At 39.2% G+C, this 16,379-nt stretch overlaps 3 protein-coding genes across 4 annotated transcripts; 1 reads left to right on the forward strand and 2 right to left on the reverse strand.

Annotated features, from left to right (window-relative positions):
- Nucleotides 1-4,228: 4,228 nt before the first annotated feature.
- LOC117806486 (interferon-inducible GTPase 5-like) lies at nucleotides 4,229-6,229 on the reverse strand. Its single transcript, XM_034675439.1, has 2 exons — nucleotides 5,672-6,229; nucleotides 4,229-5,172 (listed from the first exon to the last, which is right to left on the reverse strand). Exons 1-2 carry the CDS (start codon nucleotides 6,225-6,227, stop codon nucleotides 4,541-4,543), a joined length of 1,188 nt encoding a protein of 395 aa, XP_034531330.1. The 5' UTR covers nucleotides 6,228-6,229; the 3' UTR covers nucleotides 4,229-4,540.
- A 2,037-nt stretch (nucleotides 6,230-8,266) lies between these two features.
- Nucleotides 8,267-10,945, reverse strand: LOC117806551 (interferon-inducible GTPase 5-like). Of its 2 annotated transcripts, XM_034675498.1 has the most exons (3): nucleotides 10,840-10,945; nucleotides 9,711-10,281; nucleotides 8,267-9,211 (listed from the first exon to the last, which is right to left on the reverse strand). In XM_034675498.1, exons 2-3 carry the CDS (start codon nucleotides 10,264-10,266, stop codon nucleotides 8,580-8,582), a joined length of 1,188 nt encoding a protein of 395 aa, XP_034531389.1. In that variant the 5' UTR covers nucleotides 10,267-10,281; nucleotides 10,840-10,945; the 3' UTR covers nucleotides 8,267-8,579. The 2 variants fall into 2 exon arrangements, with proteins under 2 accessions (XP_034531389.1, XP_034531390.1); XM_034675499.1 differs by lacking the exon at nucleotides 10,840-10,945 and having other exon boundaries at nucleotides 9,711-10,306.
- Nucleotides 10,946-12,454: 1,509 nt separating this feature from the next.
- LOC117806352 (interferon-inducible GTPase 5-like) lies at nucleotides 12,455-15,927 on the forward strand. Its single transcript, XM_034675258.1, has 3 exons — nucleotides 12,455-12,605; nucleotides 13,070-13,593; nucleotides 13,868-15,927. Exons 2-3 carry the CDS (start codon nucleotides 13,140-13,142, stop codon nucleotides 14,479-14,481), a joined length of 1,068 nt encoding a protein of 355 aa, XP_034531149.1. The 5' UTR covers nucleotides 12,455-12,605; nucleotides 13,070-13,139; the 3' UTR covers nucleotides 14,482-15,927.
- Nucleotides 15,928-16,379: the final 452 nt, after the last annotated feature.

Below are 16,379 nucleotides of genomic sequence, written 5' to 3' on the forward strand. Positions count from 1 at the left end.
AGCACCTCGCCAGGCCTGGACTCGGCGTTTGGCTTCCGGGTCGTTAAGATGTGGATGTTGTGACGGTATGATTTATACCTATTTAAGTTTTCTTCGTTTTTGTCCAACTTGTCGTTTAGGGTCCTTTTTTTGGCACGCAGCTTCTCAAGTTCAAGATTTAAAAGCTCTTTTGACCGACTTGCTCTTTCTCTTTCTGCGCTTGATTCTGAAATTTTTTCCTCAATCTTCTTTCGTGTATTCTCCTGTACAGTGAAACTTATATTATTGGCAGTTTCAAGACGTCTTTGGGCGGCCACTTTTCGATCCTGCAATCGCTCTAACTTTTTGATCTGTGACCTAGTCTGCGTCACAGCACACTCGGCTAAAGCTCTCGTACAATTGAGCTGCCTCTCATCGCTCGTCTCTTTTCTGTTGGACATCTTGTGACTCTTTCTGAGAGTAGTACTTTAAACACAGTTGTGGTGTTGCTTTGCTGTCACCTGTCCACTGTGGTTGTGTAAGTTGGTTCTAACTGTTGTTTAAGTTTTTGTGGTATTTTTCACCACAAAGGACACGCTGACTGTGACATCATGTCGCTATTATGACATCACTCCCTTCCGATGTCACCGTGGAAACGCAAACAGGAACTTCATAATGCAGGGAGTTGTTGTTTTAGCACTTCATTGAATGATTTAAAGGGTTAGTCAATCAATCAATCTTTATTTGTATAGCGCTAAATCACAACAAACGTTATCTCAGGACGCTTTTACAAACATAGGAGGTCTAGACCACTCTACAGTTGTGCTCATAAGTTTACATACCCTGGCAGAATTTAGGGTTTCTTGGGTAGTTTCTGTTGCCTTTATGATATAAAAAGAGTAAACACAGTTGTTTGATAAAAATTTTGCTTCAGTGAAAAAAAAGTTTTTCTCTTATCATTCATATTTTCTGAAAAATGGCCAAAAAACCCACAAATTCTGCCAGGGTATGTAAACTTATGAGCACAACTGTATGTCAAATTATGAACAGAGACCCAACTTCAAGACAGGGTAAGACTCAGTCTGACCCCACCTTAATCCATCATGAGCATTGCACATCGCAGTATTTAGCTAGTTACAGTGGCGAGGAAAAACTTCCTTTTAACGGGCAGAAACCTCAGGCAGAACCAGACTCATGTTAGACAGCCGTCATGCCTCGACTGAGTTTGGTCTGGAAAGACAGATAGAGGGGAGTAAGAGAGAGAGGTGATAGTGATGAGACGAGTAGTAGAAGCTGTTGCCCCTGAAGTCCAGTACGTCCGTATCAGCTGGAGTCCAGAACGTCTGCAGCAGGAGGACGTCTACGGCAGCTCAGAGGAATCTACGAGACAATGGAGCTCAGGACTCAGCCCAGGCTTAGTCTGGGTTAGTGTTGGACAGTGGTCACGGTTACATGATGTTTTTTAATTTGGAAGTAATTATTCAGAATTAAGTAATTCTGAATTAAAGTATTGTCCTTCGTGTTTACATGGAAAACACATTTAATCGTCTTTATTTAATTCCGCTTAAGGTCCGGGGGTTGGGAAGGGTTCTGATTGGACAGGGGCGGGCGTGACGTATTTACGTTTACTGGAAGAAAACAGACTCTAGTTCCTGCTTCTTTCATTTTCGGTTACAACCAAGCGGCAACTTCCTTTCTCAAACGATGAAGCCAATATGGAAGTGCTATAAACTGCAATACATCGAAAATCTGCTTGAAGCTGGCTGCAGAAACACCGGAAACCACATAGACATGAATGGGAAAAAGACGATCTTTGCAGCATTAATAAACATGTTTACAGCCTGGTTCAAAAAACGGCTTGGCCCTATGAAGCTAATCTCTCTAATGGCACACACTGTACGGGGGGTGAATTTTTTTCTAACGTGACGGTTCAGAAGATATTAAGATTACCAGTTTTGCCCAAATAAGGACATGACTGACGTGACTCCCGGTCGGGAACACATAGATATTGGCTAGGAGGCTCACACTACGCCACACTCTGGTTGAGTTCCGCATTTCCAATATGGCTGCTGCCGTCGATTTGCTTCAAAACAGCTCTCAGGAACAGATGTTTACAGTCTATGGTTACAGCATGGAAGACCACACAATAATTGCAATTTTCACTTTAATTTTGATTATAGTTTTGAATAAGCAGCTCGACACAAACATACTGCTTCACTTTCGTCAGCTGAGGAGGAGAAGAGAGCTAGACGACCGGAGAAGGGAGGCGGATGACTGTACTTTGGCGAATCAAAGCCGGTTAGTGCAACGGCTGCTCTACCTCAGCCTGAAATATGTGCCTGAATATGTGCGTCACCGCGACAGGACAAGGGAACGAGCATGCACACAACGACTGGAATTAATTTGAAGCGGAATAAATGTATACATGATAGAGGAATTAGACACTTCGGATTTAAGTTTAATTCAGAATGATCATTTTCATATGTAGGTGATATGATATCATCATGAGAAGCCCCTCTGCACGCCACTGACCATAAGACACCACTTTAACCAGAATCTGACATCAGTCTCACAAAGAAGTAAAAAAAGACATTTGTCGTCTTCTTTTAGAGTTTCACATGAAAATACATTTTAATCAAACACATCAGATCAATACACCGTACTGAGGTTTACAAACTGACATCAAATCTTCTCTACAAAAAGCTGAGCTATATAAATAAACATGTTATTCATGATCTTAACGTAACGATCACTCTACGAGTCGTTCCCCTTCAACAGAAGCAGACAGAGTCAGATCAGAGTCTGATCAGGGTCAGAGAGTCTGGCCCTTATACAGAAGGAGGTTCAGGAGCACTGATTGGTTATGTGCAAAGCAGCTGACTTTCAAGAAGCATCTAGAAACACTTGGGGCTGTGCCCCGCCTCCCTTCAGTCTTGTTTTGTTCAAAGTTTCACATTACGCTGCAATATAATCAAACACAACAGACAAATGCACCGTACCAATGTGTGCAGGCTGACATAGATTCATCCTCTCTGTAAAAGGCTGGGCTGTCAAAATGAAGTGTCTATTTAAAGTCTAATGAATCATCATGACCTCTGACCTACCTGTTCCTGTTTGTCACTGTGATAAGCAGCTAGAGGACTTTTGCTGAAGATTTGAAGCTACTCACCCTGGAGTCCTGATGTGGGAACAGATGAGAGGAGAGCAGAACACTGGACCAGTCCTTCACCTGCTACAGTAACACTCACAGCGTTTCATTACTCCTGTAAACAGAGTTCATCAGAGAGTCCAGACCTCTGGGCAGTGACCAATGAGAAGTCTTCTGTTAGTTTAGGAACACTGATTGGTTACTTGAGGACACACCCTGTAAGTTAACAAACCATAACCTCATATTATAGCAGAAGAAGAAAGTTCCCTGCAGAGACAATGACTTTGTGTTCACTTCATCACAGATCGCTCCTCGTGTCCTTTGAAGACATCATGACTTCATGAAACAACAGCTGATGTGGTGGAGGGTTTTTACAGAGTATCTGTAGAAGCTGGTTTATCTCTTTGTGTGATTCTCTGACGTTCTGTTGCAGATAAACTAAAGAATGTCTGCTTACCTGTACACACCCAAATTCTTTCACCCATGAATTAATTATAGAAACATGCAGAACCAGATCAGGTTTATTTGATCTAGTGACACGTCTTCTGTTAGTTGAGGACATCTGATTGGTTGTTTGCAAAGCATCTGACTTACAAGAAACAGCTTCATTTATGAGAAACAGTTGAAGGTTCACACCCTCATATGCCCAGCAGGTTACTAAATCCTCCTCTCATAAAGACTCCTGTTGTTTTCTCTAAAAGCTTTGGTTTGTTGAGATGAGGAGTAGAGACACTGTAAGTTAGATATATTTGTGATGCCCTCACATTTCAAAGAAACTAATATTGGTGATTGAATCCAGAAGTATATTAAGATTCAGTCGTTAAATTTGATGATTTTCATTTAAAGACTCAAGATCAACATTTTTCTTGAGCGTGAAACATCACCATCTTTGCAAAGCTGACGTATCTGTTTAAAACAGAAGCACTCAGAAGGACGTGATAAGAAGATGTACTACTACTACTACTACTGCTACTACTACTACTACTCATAATAATAATAATAATGATATGTAAGTGTTCCATACAAAGACAAAACAACCAAATTCAGCTCCTTATCATGATTTTATTTGAAACCGAAGAACATCTTTAAGAACAGTCTTAAGTCTGAATCTCTTAACGTTAGCAATCCTCTTACCTGGTAATGATTTATATAAAAACAAGAGTGACTATGAGGAAAAGAAAGAAGCATGTCTCCATGTGATTTAAGCTTCAAGTTGTTTAATAATGTTTACATTTGAAAAGTAGCTGCAGATAGATAGGATGGTAAAAAGCAACTGTGAATCGTCTGATGAACAATCTATGAAAAGTGCTGATCAAACTAAAAGTATTTTTATAAAGGTTATATAATGAATTCCTAATTTTTCTTCATACACCGCAGCTTGAACAATCATGCTTAAACTGGGGTTCCATGCCCGTCACAATATCAATATCACACTCAGGTGTTCAAACCCAGAGCTTTTTGGAGAACCCTCTGTGCATCCTCAGCGAGAACATCGAGGAAAATGTTGAGAGCTTTGTAGATTCTGGTAAAAGAGAGGGCCATTGATGCTGGGATTCCAAGAATTAGAATGAATCTGGATGCTTCCTCTGCTGTCATTAAAGCAAAGATGATTGCATTTTGAAGTAATAACTCCAGAACAAGATCAGGAGTTATTTTTTCTGCTGCCAGTGTTGACACAATGACTTTCCTCAATTCCTCATAAGGAACACTTTTGTAGTTGGCCATTCTCTTTAGTGAGGAGATGTCAAGACCAAACCCAAATACATATCGAGTGACAACACTAACCAGCAAGCCTAAATCAACAGCAATAGAGAGAACAGGAACTGGTACACTTGCTACAACTGCAGAGAGAGCAGCAATGTATTTTATCTTTGATTTAAAAGCCTCTTTCTTCCTGTCGATCATCTCCAGGCTGATATTTGGCATGGCTAACAGGAAGGCTTTCCTCTTGAGTTCAGGAAGTTCTCCCTCCAGGTTCTTCAGTAACTTAGGGAAGTCATAGAGGTGGAGCTCAAAGCTGGACATCAGGAAGACCTGAGGAGACTCGAAACCTTGTATCTGAAGACCTGTGTCACAAAAAGAAACAAAATAGTCTGAAGGGCTTTTTAACAACTCAATTTTTCACTCCATAAGGGTGTGACCTCAATAAAGAACCATTAGAGGTAAAATCTAGTACTGGTCTGTGGTTTCAAGTGGGTCTCATATTTCTAGTCATCTTTAAGTACCTTCATTGTATGATAATACACCAAACTCATCCCTATATTCATACTTAGGATGCTTGATTATTACTTTCTGTAACATAATTATAAGTTTATTGTGTTAATATTTGTGAGTCTGGTGCTTTAAGTTCCTGAAGTTACCAAGTGAAACATGAAGTCAGGTTCTATCAGACACATTTGCTGTTAGTCAACAGTGAACAGAAAGTTATTAGATCTCTGTAATCTGAGAAACTGAAACACAAAATTAAAGACAGCTAACAGCATTAGTGTTTGAAGAACATCGTATGCACTGAAGTAAAAACAGACACTTTGTTCTTTTCTGTCTTCTTTAGGATGCATCACCTACCCTGAATGCAGTTTTCCCTGATTCGTCCGAGGGTCCTTTCTTCATTAAAGTCCTTTTTTCTTTTCTCACTACGTATGTTCTCATCAATCTTTGAGCGAACAAAGTAGAACCTCTTCTTCATCTTCTGGATCTCCTTCGCCAGCTTCACGTCATTTTCTGTGAAGCGATCAGCTGAGATGATGATGAAGAAGTCAAATTTCTCAAATCCAACCTTCTTCAGGTACTCTGCAGCTGGATAATTCGTAGTGCCAATACCAGGAAGATCCCAAACTGTGACATTAGGAAAGTTTGGATGGGGGTACGGTGTGACCTCCATGGTGGTTTCTACAACACCAGTTGGAGCAGCTCCCTCATCATCATCATCTACGCCTCTAATGGCGTTCACAAAGGTGGATTTACCAACGCCAGACTGTCCTGTGACGGCAATGGTCAGAGGAATGTTTTTCTCTTTCTCCAAATACTCCTGGATCTTTGCAGCAGCTGATGCCAGGTCATTGTTTTGAAGAGCTTCTCTGACTACTTCTTGCAAGTGTTCATGATCACAGAGATTCTCCATGATGACTGTTTAAACCTGGAGTGAAAGATAAGTTGAATAGTCATCAAACATAAGATAAATATAAGAAAAATGCCATTCTATAATAATTTAACAACATGATAAACGATAGTTTAGTTTGTGACATTACAGTCACAGATCAAGATATCATCAGATACTCTGGACTAAAGTAATTATAGGAGAGAGAGCTGGGGTGGAGCTAAAAACAGGACACTCGTTTAACAGAGTGGGGTTGATTTCAGACTTTGATATCATCATGAGACGCCCCTCTGCACACCACTGACCATAAGACACCACTTTAACCAGAATCTGACATCAGTCTCACAAAGAAGTAAAAAAAGACATTTGTCGTCTTCTTTTAGAGTTTCACATGAAAATACATTTTAATCAAACACATCAGATCAATACACCGTACTGAGGTTTACAAACTGACATCAAATCTTCTCTACAAAAAGCTAAGCTATATCAATAAACATGTTATTCATGATCTTAACGTAACGATCACTCTACGAGTCGTTCCCCTTCAACAGAAGCAGACAGAGTCAGATCAGAGTCTGATCAGGGTCAGAGAGTCTGGCCCTTATACAGAAGGAGGTTCAGGAGCACTGATTGGTTATGTGTGAGATTCCACATGTGCAAAGCAGCTGACTTTCAAGAAGCATCTAGAAACACTTTGGGCTGCGCCCCGCCTCCCTTCAATCTTGTTTTGTTCAAAGTTTCACATTACGCTGCAATATAATCAAACACAACAGACAAATGCACCGTACCAATGTGTGCAGGCGGACATAGATTCATCCTCTCTGTAAAAAGCTGAGCTGTCAAAATGAAGTGTCTATTTAAAGTCTAATGAATCATCATGACCTCGGACCTACCTGTTCCTGTTTGTCACTGTGATAAGCAGCTACAGGACTTGTGCTGAAGATTTGAAGCTACTCACCCTGGAGTCCTGATGTGGGAACAGATGAGAGGAGAGCAGAACACTGAACCAGTCCTTCACCTGCTACAGTAACACTCACAGCGTTTCATTACTCCTGTAAACAGAGTTCATCAGAGAGTCCAGACCTCTGGGCAGTGACCAATGAGAAGTCTTCTGTTAGTTTAGGAACACTGATTGGTTACTTGAGGACACACCCTGTAAGTTAACAAACCATAACCTCATATTATAGCAAAAGAAGAAAGTTCCCTGCAGAGACAATGACTTTGTATTCTCTTCATCACAGATCGCTCCTTGTGTCCTTTGAAGACATCATGACTTCATGAAACAACAGCTGATGTGGTGGAGGGTTTTTACAGAGTATCTGTAGAAGCTGGTTTATCTCTTTGTGTGATTCTCTGACGTTCTGTTGCAGATAAACTTAAGAATGTCTGCTTACCTGTACACACCCAAATTCTTTCACCCATGAATTAATTATAGAAACATGCAGAACCAGATCAGGTTTATTTGATCTAGTGACACAGCTTCTGTTAGTTGAGGACATCTGATTGGTTGTTTGCAAAGCATCTGACTTACAAGAAACAGCTTCATTTATGAGAAACAGTTGAAGGTTCACACCCTCATATGCCCAGCAGGTTACTAAATCCTCCTCTCATAAAGACTCCTGTTGTTTTCTCTAAAAGCTTTGGTTTGTTGAGATGAGGAGTAGAGACACTGTAAGTTAGATATATTTGTGATGCCCTCACATTTCAAAGAAACTAATATTGGTGATTGAATCCAGAAGTATATTAAGATTCAGTCGTTAAATTTGATGATTTTCATTTAAAGACTCAAGATCAACATTTTTCTTGAGCGTGAAACATCACCATCTTTGCAAAGCTGACGTATCTGTTTAAAACAGAAGCACTCAGAAGGACGTGATTAGAAGATGTACTACTACTACTACTACTGCTACTACTACTACTACTCATAATAATAATAATAATGATAATATGTAAGTGTTCCATACAAAGACAAAACAACCAAATTCAGCTCCTTATCATGATTTTATTTGAAACCGAAGAACATCTTTAAGAACAGTCTTAAGTCTGAATCTCTTAACGTTAGCAATCCTCTTACCTGGTAATGATTTATATAAAAACAAGAGTGACTATGAGGAAAAGAAAGAAGCATGTCTCCATGTGATTTAAGCTTCAAGTTGTTTAGTAATGTTTACATTTGAAAAGTAGCTGCAGATAGATAGGATGGTAAAAAGCAACTGTGAATCGTCTGATGAACAATCTATAAAAAGTGCTGCTCAAACTAAAAGTATTTTTTTCTAAAGGTTATATGATTAATTCATAATTTTGTTTCATACATCGCAGCTTGAAAATTCGTACCTAAACTGGGGTTCCATGCCCGTTTTAATATCAATATCACACTCAGGTGTTCAAACCCAGAGCTTTTTGGAGAACCCTCTGTGCATCCTCAGCGAGAACATTGAGGAAAATGTTGAGAGCATTGTAGATTCTGGTAAAAGAGAGGACCATTGATGCTGGGATTCCAAGCACTGGAATGCATCTGCACCCTTCCTCTGCTGCCATTAAAGCAGCGATGCTTGCAGTTTGAATTAATAACTCCAGAACAAGATCAGGAGTTATTTTTTCTGCTGCCAGTGTTGACACAATGACTTTCCTCAATTCCTCATAAGGAACACTTTTGTAGTTGGCCATTCTCTTTAGTGAGGAGATGTCAAGACCAAACCCAAATACATATCGAGTGACAACACTAACCAGCAAGCCTAAATCAACAGCAATAGAGAGAACAGGAACTGGTACACTTGCTACAACTGCAGAGAGAGTAGCAATGTATTTTATCTTTGATTTAAAAGCCTCTTTCTTCCTGTCGATCATCTCCAGGCTGATATTTGGCATGGCTAACAGGAAGGCTTTCCTCTTGAGTTCAGGAAGTTCTCCCTCCAGGGTCTTCAGTAACTTAGGGAAGTCATAGAGGTGAAGCTTATTGCTGGACATCAGGAAGACCTGAGGAGACTCGCAACCTTGTATCTGAAGACCTGTGTCACAAAAAGAAACAAAATAGTCTGAAGGGCTTTTTAACAACTCAATTTTTCACTCCATAAGGGTGTGACCTCAATGAAGAACCATTAGAGGTAAAATCTAGTACTGGTCTGTGGTTTCAAGAGGGTCTCATATTTCTAGTCATCTTTAAATACCTTCATTATACGATAATACACCAAACTCATCCCTATAGTCATACTTAGGATGCTTGATTATTACTTTCTGCAACATAATTATAAGTTTATTGTGTTAATATTTGTGAGTCTGGTGCTTTAAGTTCCTGAAGTTACCAAGTGAAACATGAAGTCAGGTTCTATCAGACACATTTGCTGTTAGTCAACAGTGAACAGAAAGTTATTGGATCTCTGTAATCTGAGAAACTGAAACACAAAATTAAAGACAGCTAACAGCATTAGTGTTTGAAGAACATCGTATGCACTGAAGTAAAAACAGACACTTTGTTCTTTTCTGTCTTCTTTAGGATACATCACCTACCCTGAATGCAGTTTTCCCTGATTCGTCCGAGGGTCCTTTCTTCATTAAAGTCCTTTTTTCTTTTCTCACTACGTATGTTCTCATCAATCTTTGAGCGAACAAAGTAGAACCTCTTCTTCATCTTCTGGATCTCCTTCGCCAGCTTCACGTCATTTTCTGTGAAGCGATCAGCTGAGATGATGATGAAGAAGTCAAACTTCTCAAATCCAACCTTCTTCAGGTACTTGTCAGCTGGATAATTCATGGTGCCGATACCAGGAAGATCCCAAACTGTCACGTTGGGAAAGTTTGGATGGGGGTACGGTGTGACCTCCATGGTGGTTTCTATAACATCAGTAGGAGCAGCTCCCTCATCACCATCCATTAATCCTCTAATGGCGTTAACAAAGGTGGATTTACCAGAGCCAGACTGTCCTGTGACGGCAATGGTCAGAGGAATGTTTTCTTCTTTGTCCAAATACTCCTGGATCTTTGCAGCAGCTGAGGCTTTATCATTCTTCTGTAGAGCTTCTTTAACTTCATCATCAACTGAGCTTTCAGAAAATAGATTTCCCATGATGCCTCCTTAAAACTAAGAGTACAAGAAAAGTTTTATAGTCAAGATTATTCTAGGAAATATATATATAACAATGTTACAATTATTTAATTTAATTTAGAAACAGAAGAATAAAATCTTAATATGTGGAAGCACAGCAACACATCTATCTGTAACCAGCTACTCTGAAAAGTCATTTATTCAGCACTGATTCAGATAATTCAAAGAAGAGGCAGGGTGAGGGTGAATTTAAGACTCTGATGTTATCAACACAGGCGCCACTGACAATGAGACACCACCATCAACCAGAAGATATAACATCAGACAAATCATCTTCAGGAAACATTTCCTGTTTATCCCCTCCCATTCAAAGTTTCACATTACGCTGCATTATAATCAAACACAACAGACCAATGCACCGTACCAAGGTGTGCAGGCTGACATGAATTCCTCCTCTCTGTAAAAAGCTGAGCTGTCAAAATAAAGCATTTATTTAAAGTCTAATGAATCATCATGACCTCTGACCTACCTGTACCTGTTTGTCACTGTGATAAGCAGCTAGAGGACTTGTGCTGAAGATTTGAAGCTACTCACCCTGGAGTCCTGATGTGGAGACAGATGAGAGGAGAGCAGAGCACTGAACCAGTCCTTCACCTGCGACAGTAACACCCACAGCGTTTCATTTCTCCTGTAAACAGAGTTCATCAGAGAGTCCAGACCTCTGGGCAGTGACCAATGAGAAGTCTTCTGTTAGTTTAGCACCACTGATTGGTTACTTGAGAACACACCCTGTAGGTTAATAAACCATGACCTCATATTAGAACAAAAGAAGAAAGTTCCCTGCAGAGACAATGACTTTGTGTTCACTTCATCACAGATCGCTCCTCGTGTCCTTTGAAGACATCATGACTTCATGAAACCACAACTGATGTGGTGGAGGGTTATTACAGAGTATCTGTAGAAGCTGGTTTATCTCTTTGTGTGACTCTCTGATGTTCTCTCTGCTACACTCTCCTCACACTTGATTTAACTTCCTCATCTCTTTGTTTGTGTTGAAAGAATGTCTGCTTACCTGTACACACCCAAATTCTTTCAACCATAACTTAATTATAGAAACATGCAGAACCAGATCAGGTTTATTTGATCTAATTACACGTCTTCTGTTAGTTGAGGACCTCTGATTGGTTGACACAACTGAAGGGTTCTTAACTTCAGTGAACTTTGGATTTCTGGTTTAGACATTGTTGATGAAACGCCACCAAAAATACCTTTTGGTCTAACTGAGTCTTATATTAGTCATATTCCGTCTTACTGTATACATTTATTATCTAGTTAAATTTTAGTCACTTTTTAAATATATACTATCTTAATTTAAACTATTATATTCAGTTAATTTTTGTATTTATTTATTAATTTATTGTGGGTTATTTCATTTTTATTTAATCATTAATTAGATCTTACCTTGTGATTTTTATAGATTATTTCAGCATTTTAATATTTTATTCTGTTTTACTTTGCTGTATTTACTTACAGGGTATCATCCTACTTTCTTTTACTGGTTTAATCTTTGATTGTTTTATTATCTTATTTATTTATTTATTCTGATTTGGTATCCCATCTTGAGTTTTAACATCTTATTTTACCTCCAGTGTTTTTCCTCATTAAGAGGAAGACAGCGTAAATGCTATTTATCCTGGCCACCACATCAACTGTGGTTTCCTGAATTCATGATATCTTAAAAGGACACAAGGACTGATCTGTGATGAAATGATGTGAAACACACAAAGCCGTTGTCTTCTCCAGGAACTTTCGTCTTTTCTTCCAGGAAACATTTTTCTCTCTCTTTTCTTCATTGAGTATAATGTTCACAGTCTGAACCGGTTACTGCAAATATAAACATATTGTACATATTTCACAGCAGAAAGCTTCTGATTAGTCAACTATTATAAGTGTCATTGATGGGTGAAGGTGTGGGAGAAATTTGTGCAATAAAGTGTCTTAAAAAGACAAAAAAACAAACAAGTTTTAGAACACCACAAGGCTGCAGTGAAAGGGAGACTTCTTTTTCCAGTCATGGAAAAGAAAGGTCATGATTTTAGTAACCTGTAGAGGGTGAGAGTGTACAACTTCAACTGCTACTCATAACTGAAGCTGTTTCTTATAAGTCAGCTGATTTGCAAAAGACCAATCAGTGTTCCTAAACTAACAGAAGACTTCTCATTGGTCGCTGCCCAGAGGGCTGGACTGTGAAAGAACTCTGTTGGTGAAGAAGAGAAACAGTCTGGATGTAACTCTTACAAGTGAAGGACTGGTCCAGTGTTCTGCTCTCCTCTCATCTGTTCCCACATCAGGACTCCAGGGTGAGTAGCTTCAAATCTTCGGCACAAGTCCTCTAGCTGCTTATCACAGTGACAAACAGGTACAAGTAGGTCAGAGGTCATGATGATTCATTAGACTTTAAGTAGACGCTTTATTCTGACAGCTCAGCTTTTTACAGAGTCAGCCTGCACACATTAGTACGGTGCATTGGTCTGTTGTGTTTGATTATAATGCAGCGTAATAGGTGTGCATACAAGCGCCCATTCACCCCTGTCCTGCTGTGCAGAACAAGTTTCCTGTTTCTCATTTCACAGCCCCCTCCTTAAATTGTCCGAGTTAGTATTGAATCACTGACTGTCAAGCTCAATGTGTTTCTGTACTACCACACTCTATTTCTCATACTGTCGTATATTGATTCTGCAGGATGTTAAATCTTTGTAGTTCTACATTTCTTCATGTTCACCTGGAGATAACAGTGACTTTATGACTCCTCTCTTTCTCACAGTTTTCAAGAAGGAAGAGGAGTAAGTAAAGGTCAAGCCTCAGCTGCTGCACAGAGTCAGGAGTATTTGGACATGGAGGAAAACTTCCCACTAAATGTTGCCGTCACAGGAGAGTACGGCTCTGGTAAATCCACCTTTGTTAACGCCATTAGAGGCGTAGACAACATGGATGAGAGAGCTGCTCCGACTGGATCTGTAGGGATAACTGAGGATGTCACACCGTACTCGCATCCAAACTATCCCCACGTGACATTTTGGGATCTACCTGGTGTCGGCACCACCAATTATCCAGCTGCAGAGTACGTGAAGCTGGTTGAGCTGGAGAGGTTTGACTTCTTCGTCATCATCTCAGCTGATCGCCTCAGAGAAAGTGACGTGAAGCTGGCCAAGGAGATTCAGAAGATGGGGAAGAGGTTCTACTATGTTCGCTCAAAGATCGACAACAACGTTCGTGACAAGGAGGGAAAGCAGAGAGGGTTCGATGCAGAAAGGACTCTGACACAAATCAGGGAAAACTGCATTCAGGGTAGGTGACAGTAGAAACAGTGAAGAAGGAACAGTCTGTTTTACACAGCAGCTCTGCTGTCAGTGTGTGAGTGTGGTGTGAATAATGTGATGTAATTTGGAATATTAATCTGTCAAATTAAAGATTGTAAAAAGATGTTTGATTAAATTCAGCAAATCAATCTGTTAGAACCAGACTTAATGTTGCTTACAGTCACTGATCCTCGCACCAGGTCAATAATATTCCACACATATAAAAAGTTTAACTGCATGTTTTTCTTTCTTTTGTGACGCAGGTCTTCAGGAACAAGGTCTCAGGTCTCCTCAGGTCTTCTTGGTGTCCAGCATTGACCCCAACCTCTTTGACTTCCCTCTCTTAGCAGAGATCCTGAAGAGAAAACTTCCTGAACTCAAGAGGGACGCCTTCCTGTTAGCCATGCCAAATACCAGCCTGGAGATGATCGACAGGAAGAAAGAGGCTTTTAAATCAAAGATAAAATATGTTGCAGGTCTGTCTGCAGCTGTAGCAGCTGCACCAGTTCATGGTCTCTCTATTGCTTTTGACTTAGTCTTGCTGGTTGGTGTTTTCACGCGATATGTATTTGGCTTTGGTCTCAACACCTCTTCCTTAAGGAGAGTATCGAGGTACACGTGTGTTCCTTATGTAGAATTGAGGAGCGCCATCACTCCATCACTGACAGTGAAAAAAGTAACTCCTGTTCTTGTTCTGAAGACACTTTTTCAAACTGTGAGCATCGTCAAATTAATGACAGGGTACAGATTCATTCCCATGCTTGGAATCCCATTATCAATGGCGTTCAGTTGCTTCACAACCTACAAAGCTCTCAACATTCTCCTCAACGTGCTCGCTGACGATGCCCGAAGGGTGTTTAGAAAAGCTCTGGATTGAACACCACATTGGGACTCAAAAGGGACGAAAAGTCATTTTAAGGAATATTTTTTAAAGCAGCAGAATTTTCTATAAATATTCGAGTAAATAACATATCTCAAAAATAATATTGTGTTCTAACTGCACATTTTAGAAACTGCCTCATATGATTTGTTGTCATCCTTTTCCCCATCAATTTAAAATAACACTTTTTTCAAATGTAGATACAGGTATTATATTTTTTTGTTTTGTTGTTTTGCCTAAAAACTCACAGAATATGACAGTTAAAGTAACACTCAATAGGAAACAAAAAGTAGATTTTTAGACTAAAGTCCTGATTCAACCAGAATAAAGTCACAATGTAACCAGAATAAATTCCTAATATATCAAGAATGAAGTCGTAACATAACCAGGATAAATACTGAATATATTAAGAATAATGTAGTGATTGAACCAGAATAAAGTCACAATTTAACTAGAATAAATTCTTAATATATCAGGAATGAAGTTGTGATAAAACCAGAATAATGTCCTGATATAACTAGAATTAAGTCACAATACAGCCAGAATAAAGTCCTTATATAAACAGAATAAAGTCCTAATACAACCAGAATACTGTCTTAATGTAACCAGAATAAAGTCATAATATATCAAGAATGAAGTTGTGATAAAACCAGAACAAAGTCCTAATAAAACTAGAATAAAGTCCTAATACAACCAGCATGAAGTTTTTATATAACCAGAATTAAATCAAAATTTAACTTGAATAAAGTTGAATTACAACCAGAATGAAGTCCCAATGTAACCAGAATAAGTTCCCAATATAACCAGAATAATGTCCTATATAACCATAATGAACGCCTAATAAAACCAGAATGAAGTCCTTATATAACCAGAATAAAGACGTAATATAATAGAATAAAGTTGTAATATTATTTGAATAAAATCATAAATGATTTTTTTAGAAGTCATAATTTAGGCTGTTTAGCCTTAGATATTTTAAAGTGATGGATCAGAAGAGGAGCTCGCAGCCGCCTCTTAAATGAAGAACGTGGAGCATCTTCTGAAATTATTCTTTATTATGAATTTCATTAAAAAGGGACATTTTTTAGCACATCAGCACCACAGAGTCATAGGTGTCTGGATTTTGAATCCATTGTGTAATCTGAGTCTGTAAGGTCTGTACATTACTGCTTCATTCTTGTCATACTAATCCTTCGTCATACTTAGGAACATGCATCTTTCTTGCCTTCATAGTTATGGTCTTATTCTTTTGAGCTGAACATTTTATAATGAAAACAGCTTTTTAATCATTGTTTTTAAATCACTGCTGATCCTTATTGCTTTATATGAAACTGCTCTGCCATCACTCGGTACTTTGTTCCAATCATGTAAGAGGATTGTGAAGAGATTTTTCTTTTTTTAAAACAGATGTTCTTCAGTTTCCAAATAAAATCTTCATAATGAGCTGAATGTGGTTATTTCTAACAGTGATCCCCTGTTCTGTTCAACAATGAGTACACCAAGGAACAATGTTAAAGCTTTGTGTCAAATGTTAAACCAACAGTGAGGTGGTTTGTTATTGTACCTTGACAGCAGCAGCATACATGCATCCTGATACAAGGTGAATAAACCACTCACACAGTGAGCTCACATAGATATCATGGAAACCAAAACACACAGGTTATCATTGCATACAGAAAATGTTCTGAATGAACTCTCTCACATTAAATAAAATGTGCTGTTTTCCACTGCACAGAAACACTGATGTGAGAGAGAGAGGGGGTCCTGGTTTTAGATGCTGTGGTAGGTGGGTGTGGTTCAGACTTCTGGGTGTAGCAGGTGTAGCACCAATTATGAGGGGTAACTCCCACACACACACACACACACGGAGCCAGAGGAGTAAGGCTGTGCTCCTT

The sequence above is a fragment of the Notolabrus celidotus genome, chromosome 22 (genome assembly GCF_009762535.1).
Source record: "Notolabrus celidotus isolate fNotCel1 chromosome 22, fNotCel1.pri, whole genome shotgun sequence".
Lineage (NCBI taxonomy): Eukaryota > Metazoa > Chordata > Actinopteri > Labriformes > Labridae > Notolabrus > Notolabrus celidotus.